The sequence below is a fragment of the Perca fluviatilis genome, chromosome 8 (genome assembly GCF_010015445.1).
Source record: "Perca fluviatilis chromosome 8, GENO_Pfluv_1.0, whole genome shotgun sequence".
Lineage (NCBI taxonomy): Eukaryota > Metazoa > Chordata > Actinopteri > Perciformes > Percidae > Perca > Perca fluviatilis.
Window position 1 is genome coordinate 12,759,380 of NC_053119.1, and position 17,902 is coordinate 12,777,281.

Below are 17,902 nucleotides of genomic sequence, written 5' to 3' on the forward strand. Positions count from 1 at the left end.
TCTGAAATAAACAAAACCTTTGCCATTGGCTGTGTTTGCCAGTATGTGGGGAATGAGCTGGCTGCGATGGCCTCGGGAAAAAGGACAGACACAACTCTACTGAACATATTTATGGGTTACATGTACAGCAGTCAAAGCTCAAGTATTGATGAGGTTCATATACACTAGTTATTATTAAATACCTTTCTTCATATGATGAGGACTAGAACTGATATTGTGGTGTTCACCTTGGTCTTTTGTTATTCATTCCAGACGGACCGTATTCTGAGTGACGTACACATGAAATAACAGAAACACACCCTGGAAAGTGACATAATCACCCGCATGTTCCTCTGGACTAAGAGCAATGTGAGGACGGCCAGCAACAACGTCTATAACCTTGAACCTTTTCATCAATGTGTGAAAGGGAACAATCATTCGACTCTTCATTGATCAACAAATGCACGCAAAGCATCACTTTTAAGTGTTAAACATTTGTATATTTCACAATATAAGGACTCCATATAACTGTCATCTTTTAAAGCGTCAGTATAGAAGCAGACTGACACTGGTGAGGAATATCCTGTCCAGTAATTATCTTCCATGGTGAAAATGAAGCAAGAGGATAAAGACAGATAAGACGGAGGATGTTTACCACAGTTTGATGGGAAACAGAGCAGTCTTTGGAATATTTAAAAATGTCTAATTTGAGCTCACTAACATAAACAGGCAACAATAAGGACGGCCTGCCCTATTCTAAGTAGTTACAGACGAGAATATATTGTATAAAGGGCACATTGTGTATTTATAAAGGCTTTATGTTAATTATTTAAATGAAAAAGAAGAGCTGGAGAGGTGGAAACCAATTTTAAAAAGCTGAACTATACTATAGAGGGAGAAGTGTTGTGTGCTACTTTCTCTCATTCTTTCTTTCTTTCTTTTTAGTCATACTCCACCACTTTGATCCAGAATTATTGGATAGATTGTCATGACATTCATGGTCCCCAGAGGATGATGACTTTGGTTATCCCCTGGCTTGTCTTCTGATGTCACCAGCAGGTTGACATTTCTGGATTTGAGATAAATCTCTTGACTGAAATGAAATCCAGATATTCATGTTCATCTCAGGATTAATTGCAATCATTTTTGAGATTCTCTAATTTTTCATTATCACTTAAAAATTTAAATTCATGCAATACTTTGGTTATGAACAAATACCTGCACAACTACACTGTAATTCCCAAAAGCCTCAGCTGTCGGCCGTTTGGTTCTAATTAGCAAGTGTTAGAATGCTAGCAAGCTAAAAACTAAGATGGTGAACATGGTAAACATAATACCTGCTAAACATCAGCATGTTTGCATCGTCATTCTGATCATATTGCCATGCAAGCGTTAGCATTTAGCTCAAAGCACTGTTGCGCCAAACTCTCAGTCTTGTCTTCCAGTCCACACAATTTGCAATTTGATGATTCATTTTTTTTTTTATAATTTCTTTGAAACACAAAGTAACATTAATGTCAAATAACCTCATACAAGGTACTCAATGATTTAGAACCTTCACAGGATTTTATGTCTCTAAACAATTAATACAGAATAGAAATGTAGTTTGTTACATCTCCAGTATATTCAGGTAGTTCAAATCAAATCAATGCTCTCTCAAACAATATATTAATTTACTGTACAAGACCGATTCCCTCTCCTTTAGCATTAATGATAAACAGTGAGTGTAAATGTCCTATACTCTTTTATGATTAAACATTACATTATTTTTTTTTAAATAAACTGGGTCTCCATGTATCAAACATTGAGAAATTGCAAAAAAGAAACACCAGGAGAATAAATAGAGTTACACTAAATGCTTCAGCACTGAACTCACCATCCATTGAGTCCCATAATGAGCTCAGAGCACTATAAATAATGAAGCTGATATAATGCTGGAAGAAGTGCATTACAAACGGATGGTAAACTAAGACCTGCTCAAAAAAAGGAGAGTGAGCTAAGCGTTGACAGAAGCAACAGCAAATACATACACGCAAAAAAAGAAGAAAAAAACAGTAAGGCTTAACATTGCTGACAAACCCATTATTACATTCCAGAAGCACATCTCTTTTCACGTTGCATAGCTGACACACAACATTTCAAGAACTGTTCACATGGTCCAAAGTAAGCTACATAAAGTTCAGTTTGCTTGCACAGAGGGAGTACGATCAACGCGGGTTGCAGGAAAAGTAAAGTCAGGTTCTAAAGTTGATATGTGTTACTGATGTTCTTTTAACACAGCACTAGTTGGTTCATTAATGTGGGTCTGTAGTTGAACTTTCTATTATACTAAGCATACTAGTCTGTAGTATATGTCAGTGTAGATTCAATTCATTGTTCAATTTCAGATTATATCGTGTAATTGTTGATTTTACCCCAATGGGTTCATTATGAACATTATATTTGATATTACCATTTTCCATTTTTTTGTTGCATTTCCCTATTTTTTTTTTTTTACAGTACATCACAGTTAAACTGGAGTACTGACCAAAAATGAAAAACCACCATCTTGAAGTACAAATAATGCTGCTGCTCCTGTCCCTTCTCCGATGTTTCTGACATTTCCTCAGGTGTGAAATCAAACCTTCGGCCTCGACTAGACTTGAGTGTTTTGGAAGTCCTTTGCCCCACAAGGCGTCTCACTGGTACCGGTCCTGGTAATCGCCATTACCAAAATGTTCCTCCTCCTCTTGCATGGTCACCCCTCTCTTTTTTTTCCAGCCCTGTTTTCCACCAGATGAATTGTCTGTGGTTCCGTAACTCTTTTTGGGAGCCACTGTGTTCTCCATGTTGAGCTCTGACTCTTCAGCCAGCTCGTCCTCATCAATAATGCCACATTTATCCTCGCTGGTGCTCTCAGGGTCGGCCCAGTCCTGCTGCTCTCCCGAAGCAAAGATAGCGTAGAAGATGACCCCTGTGTAATGCACCATGGACGCAATAATAAAGACATGCTGCCACTCCAGACGAGTCTGTGAGGAGATGAATAGAGTCATGAATTTCCTGTCCAAAGCAGATTTACTGGTCTTTTGATTATGTACCACTGAGGTAATGCTGTATATCCACTGCTTTACTCATGGCATCGGAAAAACTACAACTGGAATGTGCATAATACATTTTACAGGGCTATACATTATTAACAACAGCCACTGATAGGTGCAAGATTACCTACAGTGATTCTGTGTTTGACCAAAAAAGCAAAGCTGATATAATTTATACATGCCATGAGGGACAACCTCAGTGAAGGACACTGTTTCTGAATTTCCTGTTATGTTTTATACACTTCTAATTAAAAATAAAAGAATTTCAACAGAATAGAAGATCAAAGGAATCAAGTAATCTTCAGTTACAGTCAAGATAAGAGCAAAATATCTAAGGTTAATGACAACTAATCAATATGTACGTCTGTTAATATATATACAAAACAGTTACTGTTACAAATCAACTTGTTATACCTTGTTTTTAGTCAGGGCTCCAACAATCAGAGGACACACCATTCCGGATAGTGTCCCCACCCCGTTAGAAATGCCCATCAGGATGCTGGCATAGCGAGGGGCAATATCCAAATGATTGACATTAAAACCTGAAGACAAAGCACACACACGTACATTCAATTAAGTAAAGAGTAACACAATTACAAAATAAATATTCTAAAAAGAACATGGTTTTTAGATCCACACACAGGTTTGGAGTTTTGGTTGCCTTGAGAACAATCTATAAAATATTCAAGAGAAGTGCTAAGGCTTGAAAGGCTGATGCATGTATTCAGCATTGCATCCAAAGGAAAAGTAGTACCACATTTCAGTTTTTAGACAACACAGAGAAAAAGGTAAAGAAGAAAAAAAGCAGCATCCCATTCATTTGAGGGATTTCAACTGACTCAAATTTCAAACAAAACCCTCCTGTTGTAGGTTTAGAATATAGCATCGCCAGACCTATCTCCACAGCTCTGTGTCAGCGCTGGAGTATGGTCTGGCTACACCGCTTATCTGTTCTGGGATAGGGGGAAAAACGCCTTGGCTGGTTTATATTTCTTTAAAAAACAATCACAAACAGCCTGGACGGCACTAAGCCCTGGACGCAGCTACGGTCCCCTTGCAAAATAGATAGCGGAGATAGGGGAGAGACAGCTAGACTAGTATATAGCTAAAGTAAAAGTCTTAAATTTCAGGTAAAACACAAATGTTTCTTTAGTGCAGATGTTGTAATACCTGAGATGGCGAATCCACTGAACCCTACAGCCAGAACTAAGAAGGAGATGGCGACCCCTCGAGTGTGAGAAAACCCAACCACCAACAGTAGTGTAGCTTCCATACCAAATCCTGTGAAAATACAGGACCAAAGAATGTCATTAGCTCATGTAAGAAACAACATGATAAACATTTTCAAATGTACGCCAAGGATCTGTAAGAAATTAATCTATTCATCGTCCTGCACAATACACGCATCATCCCTACTGGACTCCTTTACAAGTGAAACATATTGTTTTTGTACACTGCATTGGCATACTTTTTTTTTTAAACAGTTAATCTTAAGTTGACTTAATCTTCTTAAATCTGTATTGATATGTGGCTTCTTTTTTTCAACACCAGTCAACAACAGTCACAAAAAATGACATGATATAATCACTTTGGTGTTTACAGTAGAAACAACATTTTAACACTACTAATGCAAGAATGGTTGAAAAACATTATTGGGCATTATATTACAGTAAAATCATAGAGTCTCTTAGTTTTTAATATACAGTAAAGATATAAATATAAAAAATATGACAAAACATATTGCTTCTAGTTTACCACGACGTACCTCCACAGTTCATGAGTTTCCTCACATTTGTGGTAGACATGATTTTGTTACTGCGTAAGAAGTCAGCCAGCTGTCCTCCAATAGGAACTACAATTGTCATCACCATGTGGGGGACAGCGGACAGGAGCCCTACCTGTTGGAAGATCATACATTCAGGAATCCATAATGTAAATCAGTCCTATGATTACTTATCATGTCTTTATGGATTTTTGTCATAGTCAGTTGAATAGCTATAGTGAAACTGTGAGGCCAACCTTGCTGATGGGAAAGCCAAAGACTTCCTCAAAATACGCCGGCTGGCTGATAAGGAGCAGGTAGAAGGTCCAGCTGCGACAAAAGTTGGCCACGATGATGGCATAGACGGGCATGGAGGTAAAGAAACGGCGCCACGGAGTCTTGAATTTCTGTGATTGAATGACAGAAGTCATTGTATGCCGTTTATACTGTGTGTGTGTGTGTGTGTCTGTGTGTGTGTGTGTGTGTGTGTGTGTGTGTGTGTGTGTGTGTGTGTGTCAGGAGTTTTGTGAAATGATGACAAAAAATTGCACCGTGATACCCTGAAACTGGCAGCATATTACGCATACAAACCTCAGTCACACTCAGTTGGCGCATTGTTTCACCAATGGTGGTCTCGATGTACGTCCTCTCCTCCTCGGTGATTGTGGGATGTTCAGCAGGACTTCCATATGCCAGCAGGAGCCACATGATATACCATATGATCCCAAAAACACCTTTTCGTGAAATGACACCAACAAAAAATGAAAATTGTAGTAAAGGCTTTTTAAGGGGCAGGGCAGACTAATTAAAACTAGCTCTGACCACAAGAATTTTCATTATTAAAATGAAATGAACAAGGTATGAGTCACAGAGCCCAGACAGGAAAATGCTAATTCACATCAATAAATCATGAGATTATATCAGAGCAGAACCACAGTAGATTTTGATTAAAACACATTTGGCAAAGTATGAATTTTATGTCAGTGTTAATCATTTTAATCAAACTCTAAAGCAATTCAGATAACGCTTATTCTGCAAAGCATACAAAGTACAACTGCCACAGAGTGGTGTGCCAGTCAAGGATTAAAACACTTTGCATGTCACTAAACTGACACCTAGTGTATACAATGACTCAACACTAGTGTGTGTGTGTGTTTGTGTGTGTGTGTGTGTGTGTGTGTGTGTGTGTGTGTGTGTGTGTGTGTGTGTGTGTGTGTGTGCGTGCGTGCGTGTGTGTGTGTGTGTGTGTCTATGCATATATACATATATATATATATAAATTAATAGGACTGGGCTGGTTTACGTCCATTTGTTAGAATGACAACAAATGGTTGTGAGGGTTTTTTAACCTCAGTTCTAAAATGTTTGGTAAAACACAAAGATCCCTTTTACAGCTTGAGGAAATAGTTTAACAGTTTGGGTGATACTATTATTATACTATTCACTTTCTTGCCGAGAGTTAGATGAGAGGATCAACACATAGAGTATGTCATATGCCTGTGTGATAAATATAGGGTGACCAGATTTCCTGGAACTAAAACCGGGACACTTTGCGCGTGACCGTAGTGCTCGTGCACGCACATGCTTTTTAACGTGAACATGTGCCAGCCCAGGTCAGACAAAAACACAGACAGTAACTTCATTATTTTGATCGTAGGCTCTAATCTAATAATAATAGTGTTTTTTTCCTGTAGAATTAACAAAATTGCAGCGACAGCCTTTTTCAGTTTAGTGTGAAGATTTTTGTTGAGATTTTTATGAAAAAGAATTTCTTGAAGTGTTATTCCAATAACACCAAAATAATTCAAATTATGTATTGCCATTTGCAAAATGAACAAATTCTTAGTGAAACTATATCGATCTCCTTGATGCAGTCACTTGTTCTAAATATATACTTGAAGCTAGTAGCACAGAAAACATGCACATTGTGGCATAGTTTCCTTAGCTGTTTGTGATTAACCTGATGAACACTAAAAAGTCATGTGTGAACTGATTATTTTGTTGAGTGTTTATTAAAACTATTAAACAATTGCGTAAGGGAAATAAGATAAATTGGTAAGGTAGTCAGAGTTGTGTTAATAGATTAAGTGTTTTGTTTAAATTTCATATAAATAATTATTTATTAACTATTAAGTCTTTTTTTTCCTTGAGCCCCTGCCGCCCAAAATGTCTCTGCGCGCAATGTCCCTGACTAGCGATATAGCCTAAACATTAAAACGAGACAGATAAGAAGAGGCATTGCAACAATGTTTACAAATATACATTGTAATGCTAGCTGCACAGATTATGCAGATACAGACTGCTACGATTGACTGACACACAAACACACACACACATTGTCTTTCTACACGGGTTTAGTTAATGATCGGACTATAATAAGACCACGTCGGCTATGTAATCGCTGACAACCGGGACAATTTCACAGTGGTTGGTGTAAACTTTAGTGTCCCGACAGGCTTTTGTCGGGACTCGGGACACCCAACTCAAAATCAGGACTGTCCTGGTCAAACCAGGACGTCTGGTCACCCTAGATAAATATTAAGCTACTGCCAACTGCCTGTTAACTTAGCTTAGCACAAAAACTGAAATCAGCCTTGCCGGGTCTGTCCAAGGTTAAATAAATTATCCTATAAAGCTCACTGATTAACATTTTATTTTGTATAAACCATAAACAAGTGTAAAAGTGAAAATATGCACATTGTTGATTTATGTTGGGTTATGTGCTAAACTATTTCTCGGCCAGGGGCAGTAACTTCCTGGAGTCTCAGCTGTTTTCACCGTTTCCAGCCTTCATTCTAAGCTAAGCTAATCGGCTTCTGGCTGCAGTTACATAATTTATCTTCCCATCAAACTCTCTGCAATAAATTTATCTTTACATGAACATTTACACTTTTATGTTGTTTTCAAGAGATTGACCGAAATGTTTGTTGTGATTTTATGTATGTAATGTTCATTTAAACAGCAGTCTTACCATAGATATAGAAGACCGAAGACCATCCAACATACTGAACGAGCACTCCAGCTAAAGGCATGGCGATCACTGCTCCTGCATAGGATCCTGGGAACAGTAAGTTGTTTCAGATTTTAATGTCAATGTATGGTTATACCAGCAGTAACATTGGATCTTAGTAATAAATAACTAAAGTATTAAAAAATATATATATCGTTGTATTGTATATTATATGTTTATATTTCCTTTTCACAACTTTGAACATTATACAAGAGAACTTAATGATGTTGTTACAGTGCAACAGTCTTCAAATGCACAAAATACTACACTGTATAGTGAAAATGTGTCTGAATAAAGACAAACACATCAAAGAACACATTTGTTTCATTGAATAAATGCTGAGTCGTTGGCACTGCCGAGACAGGCAGGGTGTTTTAATGTGTTTTCTATTATCAGACAGATTCATGAACACTGTTGTTTTGAATAGAGCAGGGAGCATGAGAGTGCTTTTGGACCGTAATGTGACGCTTCATTTAGGTGAATAGTGGGAGAAGCTCCTTCTGAGTCAAGAGGGTTTTGATGCATGGGTTGTCATGGTACCAGTTAAAAGTGAAACATGGTTATTTTAATTTCAGGAGATACAGCAGTGGACTAAATCTGCAAAACAAAATGACCTCTCTCATGTCCATTTACTGACCAGCCCCACTATGACTTATACGGGTGTGTAAACTGGTTTGTAAAAGGGAAAAGCTTTGTGTTGTGGTAAATTTTGGAGCGTTCATTGAGTTTTTTGATAAGAGGAAATTAGAGACATCCCTCACCACAGAATGAAGTTGTGGCCAGTCGACTCCGTTCAAGAGGTGGCGCCCATTTGGACCACATCCCATGACATGCTGGGTAGGTGACACCCTAGCAGGGTGTGGAAGATGTCAAAGGTCAAAGATTGACTTGAGAGGAAACCTGTGATTTATCTGACAGCTTTCAAAGAATAGTTCAACATTTTGGGAATACACTTATTTTGCTTTCTTGCTTAGATGTTTGTACGATAAAAATGAAGCTACCGAACGGAGCAGGTTAGCTTTGCGCAAAAAACTGGAAACAGCTAGCCTGGCTCCTCTAAAGATCACTAATACAAACTGTATATCTTGTTAAATCAGCACAAAGATAGGTCTTTGGGTAGCGAGTCTCGCGAGAATTTTCGCAAATCTAGGGTTACCATCTAGACACAACCCATTCAGACTGAGCCAGGCTAGCTATTTTCCCCTGTTTCCAGTCTTTATGCTAAGCTAAGCTAAGCTAACTGGTGTTAGCTTCATGGACAGGACAGACATGACATGAGCTTCTCTTGTAAGTCTCAACAATAAATCAAATAGGCAAATTTTCTCAAAATGTAGAATTATTATTTTTACTGTAAGCCGATCATTTTCACAGTTTTACCGCCAACATGTTCTTTTTCTTACCTCCACTAAGCCCTGCAGGATGCGAACAAACAGGACACAACCGTAGTGCACCCTTGCTGCTGATGGGATGAACATGTTCAGCAGCGCCGTCAGGAAAATGGCAGCTCCAAACACCCTGTAGAAATACTGGAGTGTCATTATATATCTCCACCCATGGCTTAAACTAGGTTTCTAATTGCATACTTACTTTTAGTATGTCTTGCAGCTGCCCTTACAAAGTTACATACTGTTGCATGCAGTATGCATAAAATTGGGACATACTACTTTGTCATAAAATTGGGCCCTTGAACTTTGACTCTCTTGCTCATATATCCCTTACAGACCTCTGTCAATCAAGCTGTCATCTGTCTGTGCTCTCTTGGAAGCTCAGTCAATGTGACGTATCTTCCGCTACAGAGGATTGTGGGTCAGAATAGCTAGAAAAGCATGCTTGCTTGCATACTGCTAAATGTGACCGGATGCAGTAGGACATTCTGGTATTTGTGGTTATAATGCATTTATAATACAATATATTAGGATACTAAATCCTTTTCTTGAATACTAAATAATATAGTAGTATGGATATTGTAACGCAGGGTACCTTTGCAAAGGTGCGTTATATTTGTTTACAAGCCAATCAGGGCAGGCTGGGCTTTTTCATGAGGGGGGCTTAAAGAGACAAGCACTTAAATGGAGCGTTTCAGACAGACGGTGAATACAGACAGACAGTCATTTTTTTTGGTGAACATTTACGCATGTAAACATGTTTCAGTAGAAACCCAAAAAAGAAGTATTAACTTTAAAATGAGCATACATGTCCCCTTTAAAGCCTTTTCTTAAAAAAAAAAAAGTTATTGGGGAAATACTGAATTGTTAAAAAACTACACTTTCAATTAATTAATTTCAATTTATTGGTAATGTAACCAATAGTACTAGTCAGTGCACAGCATGTCAGCTGAACATGTGACAATGTAAAATGTATCCTCCAGTCAACATGAGAGTAAAGACTAATAATAAATGAATAATGATTGAAGTTACTTGATGGAGTACAATGGAGCAGGAATGTCCTATTAGCTATAACCAAACTACACAATTATTTTCATGAAAAAGCCTTAGAAATAATTAGGAAATTATAACCTTGACTTATATTGTTATATTTGTCAAGTAAAAAGACAACACATGCTACCAAGTGTCTAAAAGCAACTGTAGATGTCTAATAATGGCAGGCAGTATCTCCAAATATCTCCCGGTCAAAGCATCTCAGTCAGCCTTATAATGAGACAGATCTCACGCCTCTGCCTTTCATGCGCTGAGATAAAGACATCCCATTCAATCTGCAACTTTCTGCTTCATCACCACGGTGCTGCTTAGCTCCCATCTCTTTTCTCCTTCACCTCATCCCCCCTTCCTTCTCTTTTTCCAAAACAGTGTGTAAGTGACACTTGTAATATTCCAGTGGCTGGTGTTTCAGAAAGAAATCAGAGGCAGGATCTTTCATTATTAACTCTGTCAGTGGCGTGTCCTCTTTTCCTGTGAAGCTTTTATTACAGGACTGCTATCTGCTCCATCGGCACCGCTCACCACACCGTACAGCTTTAACCCTTTAACCACGCAGACTCTCCCCAAACCTTCATCCTGTTTTAGTCTTTCTTGTGATCCTTTTAACATACATGGCTGCAGTGAGCATGACCTCACCCTCAACTCATGGAAAAACATCAACAAAAAACACAAAATGTCTCTTATGGTTTTTGTTGGCATACCTCACATGTACCATCAATAGTTTCTATCTCATGGGCAACAGCATCACTTGTCTCTGCACTGTTCAGGGCTACGACTTATGAGTAGTTTTGTCGTTGATTAATTCTTTTTTTCGGTTTCGTTGATATAAAATATCAGAGAAAGGTAAAGAGTGGCCTTCATGAGGCGTCATCATTTATAATGACATAAAACCATAGACATATATAAAATGGACCAACAGATCCCGTTGCTCTGGACGGAGACCAGTGAAGGATATTAGAAGCACTTTTCCGGTGATGGCTGAGCATTACTGCGCAGCCTCCAACTGAGAGAGACGACGTAACTGTGACGTGAGCAACCTGTCTGAAAGTTGTAAGTCTTCTGGTAGCTGTGCCAAGAGAAATCTCGCAGAGACGGAGAGCGTATCTATATGTAAGGAGATAACATAGGCACAGGCTAATTATTGCTAACTAATATGCTAGTTAACATTAGTAATTCAACTTAAACAGCTAATGTAAGTCGAAACTGCCTGCGAGCTTCTCCTGTACTGTACGGTAATTTCTCTACTGTGCGACAGTAAGTTGTGTGGTTATGACACAATCGTTAGCCTATTTTTACAAAAACGTCTGCTACGGAGCCATAACGTGAGGTACAAGGCAATGGAGCCTTTTATAACTTGTCGTGTTTCTTTATAAATAAACAATGGACAAATAGAGTCTTTAAACACTTCAGATGTAAAGTTATTCGCTGTCAAAATGGCGCCAAAATGAATGGCAGTCAATGGAATGCTAACGGGAGGTGATGGCTTGGTAGCATCAAAATGGCGCCATAGGAGCTACGCGTTCCGGGGAGAGGCTTACCCACTTGCATAAAACCAAGATTACAGCGTTACAGTGGAACTATTGATAGTCATGAAGTGCATGTCACCTGTTCGCAAACAGCTTGTTGGAGATGAAACCACCAGGGATTTGAGTGACAATGTAGCCCCAGAAGAAGGAGCCATGGATCAGCCCCACTGTCTCTGGGTCCCAGTTAAACTGAGCTTTCTGGAGAGGGTGAAAAAAAACAAAACAGATGCACGCTAAAATCTGGAAATAACCCCCATTTACCACTAAAGTGCATTCATTTGGTATTATCTACCTAGCTACTTCACAGATACACACCCCTAAAAGAGTTGATAAAAACGGTTAAACTGCAATTTAGTTTTGCTTCTTTAAGTTTGCTTCTGTAAGCAACAAAAGAAAGACACACATTTCACAGTCCTACAACGTCAATAACCCGGGGGTCCAGTCGGATTTGATCCAGCTACCTGAAGCACAGGAGTCCCATTGATATAGACCGTGTTGTTGTTCACCATCTCCACAATGGCCACACCAAGGTTGCAACGGATGCCAAAGGAGATGCAGAAGCCCAGGCCGCTAAGGATGGCTAGGATGTAGCGCTTGGGCAGACCGCCGCAGCTGCAGTCCAGCAGTGGGGCAGGACGTGGTGCTGATGCCACCGGACGCCCATCCTCTGTCAGTTCAATGGTTTCCTCTTCTTCTACATTACTACCATCTATTTTCCTAAGATGCAAATAGCAGGAAAATAAATCACAGTAAGAGCATGTGACCATCAGCAGTACTAGTCAGTTGTTAACTTATTTTTTAGCTTGAAATAAAAATATTTATCTTCATCCATTTTCTTCCTTCTTATTTATTCTTTCAACCTCAATATTTTCAAATGTACCAAAAATCTTTGATTCTTTCATCCGGTTGCTTATAGGTGCGACACTCACCACACCTTCCCACTACCCAGAATCCTTCCCTGTCTCTGTTCCCCTGCTCACATGAACTGCTTTCATCTGCCTGCAGCAGATCTATACTGCAGTTCTCTTTCAGCAAGACACCTGGGACCTGGGATCAACATTTCATATCAAGCACTCAAATTTTCCCTTTTTTTCGAGCTCAGTGTTTGAAAAATCATTATTGTCTTTAGTTGTAACAACAGGTGAGTCCTGTTATATTATCTATTACGAAATAATACACAGTAGGCATGATTCTTTGAAAGAATAGTTAGGTGTCTCTCACAACATATTAACAGCTGTATCAAAACCTCTGACCTGCATTACAATACAAAGACCATCTTAACAGCATTGCATGTCCTTTCAGTGTGCAACCAGTCTCAAATGTACTGTATAAGGTGACAAGATGACATGTTCAAAAACAACTAAGCATGGTTAAAGGTTCATGCCTAGTCACTAACTTCATGTGTTTACTTTGAACATATGTCATAACTTCTCCATTGGTGCATTCAAGTGACTATATGTAACTTTTACATGTTTGTAAAACTGTGTAATGTTCCATCTGATGATCATAAATGACCTGTAACAGCAAACGAGACTAACAGTAAAAAGAAGGTTATTTTATATAGTTTTTATTAATGCCTCTGCCTGGGTCCGATTTTTCCCACAAAGTCACAAAATGATTTAAGGCAGGTAGAAGGCGCTACAGAGCACATATTCTGTAGAAAAGCCTCTACAAAAGCCTGTGTTCTTGTATCCAGCCAGGTAAAAGGTAGCAGGAGATTTCTTTATATAGGCCTAATTGTATTTTTATTTTATTTTAGAAGTTATCTGTTGTAGTTATGGCTGACACTGGGTCAGGGCCAATCAGTAACAAGTCCTTAAACCAAAACCTGAAAAAGTGCATGCTTATTGATATTTAGCTGGATCATAACCAAAACCTTTTATTATTCTATTTTCCAACCACTTTTCAGTACAAATAGCTGAACATTGCATATATATATATATATATATATATAGCAACAACAACAAATACAGCACTGACTAAAATATTCCCATTTTCCACTTTTTTTTAATGTAAGTCAATGCATGTGATGTAATATATATATATAACATGACAAAAATGACATGCACATTCACAATGCACACACAACATTTTTCAGGAAATTGCCTACTTAGTCCTTTATCTCTTAAAATGACAAAAAACCTTACTTCAGAATGGGGGGCACACACAAACCACACACACACATCTCTCTGTGAAATACTGTATGTATCAGAAATGAAATATGTATAGATGTCTTAGAATAAAATCTGTGATTACATCACTGGCATTGCCTGGCAAGCACAAGAATCAAATATTTATTTATCGTCAAGATCTCTGAGAACACGCTGCTCGCTTCCAGGCTCCCCACATCCCCCTGACGGTGGATGTTTTCATTCTTAGTTACAGTAATATAATACATGGATATGTACAATAAATGGATTATGAGTGAAGTGCTTATTCCATGCAGTCCAAAAACATCTAAAAAAGCCGTGGAGTGTGGATCAAACACCACGCACACACAGTCTTCATGCCTCCTTCCCAACACTCTTCATACAAACCCTCTCACCTTTGCAGTTTTCCTAGAGAGTCCCCCACTGTGCTTTTCACTTCCTCCTTCCCAGGCTTAAGCACCTGTTCCTTCAAACCTGCCAACCCACTAAAAGGCATTTTTGTGTCTCTGTTTTCTCTCCCCCGTTATCTGAAAACAGTGTCTTGATACCTCACTAACACACTCTGACAAAGAGAAAAGAATCCACTAGAAGCTGTTCATCATCCTTTCTGAGTTTGTGGCACCGGGGGTTGGCTCCACCTTTTAGTGGTGCCACGGGTCCCTTCCGAGGAAAGACAGACTTTTTCTCTCCACTTTTCTCTGGGGTGAGGACTCAGTGGAGAAGTAGAGGTGAGGATGATGTTAAAGTATACATCAATGTCCAAAGTACCGTGCAGCCAGAGCTTCTGGAACTTGTTTCATTTTTTAAAGATCCAGAATAGAGGAATACTGATGAATAAGGAAGAGAGCATATAAAAGTGTAGAATCCAGGTTTTAGTCTCTAGGCATTGTGAGCCACCTTTTGTCTGCAGCTGAACTGAATGAACCGCTTAGATCTCTCCATCTCATAACACATTTATTCCTGGTGAGGAGGGGCAGGTGTACTGGTTTTTCAAAACCCAACCCCCTCGCTTTACACACCATCATCATCATCATCATCTCCCCCAGCACCACCCCTTCAGCTAGTTAGGTTCATCTGATAGCAGCCTGAACAGTTAAATATGCATGAGCTTCACAAGTTGCATTGAGGAGAGATGGGGAGAAGCTGGACTGCTGTGGTGTAAAATGGGAGCAGGTGAAACCTAAGACAGAGCCATCAAGTTCCAGGTTTACATTCTCGCAATTTAAAATTTCTGCATTTATGGACTTAGCAATAATACCATATCTCATATTTGATGGGTATATTTCCCTGAAATGCTTGTTTTGCCAGTAGGGAGAAATTTCTTTCTTTCAAGATAATCAAACATGCAGCATTTCAGTGATAATTTAAAATGTAAAGCCCTAAGAGTCAAATTTAGCGATGGGCTGTTGCAAAGCAACTGCTCAGGGTGATACTGGTCCTCCAGCTGTTTATGCACTCCATAAATAAACTGAGAGCTTGATCCCCAGTGGACACTCTTTCAATAAATAAGGTTCTTTGTACCAGAAATATCACAGCTCCATTACAGGAAACAAAATGGAACGGCCTTCTTTTTTGTATAGGTACTCCATGGCACGAAAATCAGATACTTCAGAAATGACTGAAAAAACATATACTATACTTGATTTAAATAGATTTTTTGATGAGGTGTATTACAGTAAGCAGTCTTTAGAACAGTGTTTGGATTAACAAAATGAATACAATTGAGAAATTAACAAAAATGATCAGTCAGCAAGACCTTTAATGCTTCAATTAAGATAATGAATAACAATTGAGTGACTATGATTACATGGCAGAGTGATACAAAGTCACACGCATTACAATGGTAAACAAAACAAGAAACGGTGTAACCAAACTCTTCCAGATGTAACTCAATAAATATTCAACTTGACAGCCTTTTGGAATTGTAAACATTTGGCTAAAACACAGTAATGCAATTATTGAATTTGGCAAACAGTTGGTTTAAAGTATTCTGTGGACAATTTCAGAGTAAGCCATGCCTACCATCTAGTGTTTGAAAGAAGAAGTCACATGTAATCATTCTACAGGGCTACACATACAATCAATACACTGTATATAATTATGTTGTCCACCCACTGTGGAACTAAAACTAACTTGAGAAATTATTAGACTTTGGGGTGGAAGAGAAGGGCTTTTCTCCAGGGAAACTAAAAGCAATTAGAAAGTTACAGCACCGGCACATGTGTGTTTAGTCAAAGAACAAGATGTACCCTCCACCTATGGCCAGATGTGACTGACAACTTAAATATATAATATGTAACTTTTGCGCATTAAAATGTCTAAAAATGTTTATGTGTTATCTATTCTGTTGAGTTGTGTATTTACATTATCCCAAATGTTTAAACATTTAAAACAAAAAAAAACATGGCTACACGGTTCAAGGAAAGAAGTCATACCTCCAGCTCTATTCAGACAACGTGCTAACACCACCTCTCGCTCTGATCTCCTATCAAATACTCACACTGGCGTGTGCTTTAAGGAGAATAATCTTTAAAGGACTTTGGCCAATTCCCACCTCTTTTCTCGTTTAGGATAGCACCCACATTTAAAAACATGATCAGGTACATAAATATGACTCAAAACAAGACCCCATGGCGGACAACATTTATAAAATCTAAGTTGATTCATGTGATTTACATGTGTATATTATGTACAGGAAATATGGATTATGCGATTCAATTGCTAATTATTATGCTAAAGCTAATCACCTTTCACCTTCTTCATTAAAGTTCTGTGGGATTGAGAAAATCATGATGGCTACTAGAGGAGGTGATGGTTTAAGAAACTGGCCCAGAGATAAATGTTTTGGATATATACAATTAACACTGTGGCACCAAATCTAGGATCCCCCTTTAGATCATCCTACAATGGAAACGGGCCAAATAATCAAGGGTAATGTGAGTATTTTGTCCTTCTCGACTTGGAATTTGGGACGTGCTACCTTTTCACATTTATTGGAACAAGCTGATTCTTCAGTCAGGCTCCTCTACTCCACCTCATCAACACCACCATAAAATGAACAATTGAAAAATGTTTTACATGCAATATCTGTTACACATATTGCACTACAAATACAGATATTTCATCAGCAAATATGCAAAATATGTTGTGTTCCTTTGCAAAACACTACAATCAGTCCAGTGCAGTCATTTTATCATTCCAGATGGGAAACTTGATTTGCACTCAGGAGTGCAAGATAACAAACCCACGTACAAATAAACAAACACAATTTTACACAATACTACAGCAGCAATCTCTAAAAAAACTCCAAATTACTTTATTACATTATTATGATGCTCAAGTGTTCCTGTTCTATCTAATACATTTGTATTTTTATTTTACAGATTCAATTCCACTTCCAAATGTTTTTTTTAGGTTATATTTTATTAATTGATGGCCTGCATGTCTTTGGACTGTGGGAGGAAACCAGAGCACCTGGAGAAAACCCACACAGACCCAGGGAGAACGTGCAAACTCCCCACAGAAAGGCCTGCCTTCTGTTTGGTGACAAAGACCACCACTGCACCACCATGTCGCCCTGCTAAATAAATAGAAATTATGGATATATTTGATATTCATAATTTATATTTATACATACATAACTGAACCTTCACTGTTCAGAAGGGAGGAGGCACCCTGGGATGGCCGTTGCAGGTTGGTTGTAGCAAGATGTAGGCAAAGTCCCACGGGTTGCAGTCACAGTCTGTACTGCAGTTGGCATTTCCTGTGGTTGTCAGGATACCCATGGTAATAACCATAATGGCAATGATTAAGCCAACATACCAACACCCTTTCAGTGTACCTTTAGCACAGTGACGCCACCAGCTCTCAAGGAGGATCTCATCACTCTGTTCCTCAGGTGTAGTCTCAAAGAGGATCTCATCACTCTGTTCCTCAGGTGTAGTCTCAAGGAGGATCTCA

At 38.7% G+C, this 17,902-nt stretch overlaps 1 protein-coding gene across 1 annotated transcript; it reads right to left on the bottom strand.

Annotated features, from left to right (window-relative positions):
• Positions 1-1,252: 1,252 nt before the first annotated feature.
• slc17a8 (solute carrier family 17 member 8) lies at positions 1,253-14,876 on the bottom strand. Its single transcript, XM_039808821.1, has 12 exons — positions 14,338-14,876; positions 12,254-12,509; positions 11,872-11,990; positions 9,229-9,343; positions 8,590-8,677; positions 7,790-7,876; positions 5,410-5,552; positions 5,076-5,225; positions 4,822-4,954; positions 4,227-4,337; positions 3,471-3,598; positions 1,253-2,987 (listed from the first exon to the last, which is right to left on the bottom strand). The coding sequence occupies exons 1-12, from the start codon at positions 14,436-14,438 to the stop codon at positions 2,658-2,660; spliced, it is 1,761 nt and encodes a 586-aa protein (XP_039664755.1). The 5' UTR covers positions 14,439-14,876; the 3' UTR covers positions 1,253-2,657.
• Positions 14,877-17,902: the final 3,026 nt, after the last annotated feature.

Bases quoted from the DNA above. Each gene is read 5' to 3' on its own strand.
- slc17a8 (XM_039808821.1), bottom strand. From the start codon at position 14,438: ATGCCTTTTAGTGGGTTGGCAGGTTTGAAGGAACAGGTGCTTAAGCCT. The intron at 11,991-12,253 runs GTAGCTGGATCA...CACCCTCTCCAG, and splicing joins ATGGGACTCCTGTGCTTCAG to AAAGCTCAGTTTAACTGGGA. The intron at 2,988-3,470 runs GTATAACAAGTT...ATCTCCTCACAG, and splicing joins GAGCCCTGACTAAAAACAAG to ACTCGTCTGGAGTGGCAGCA.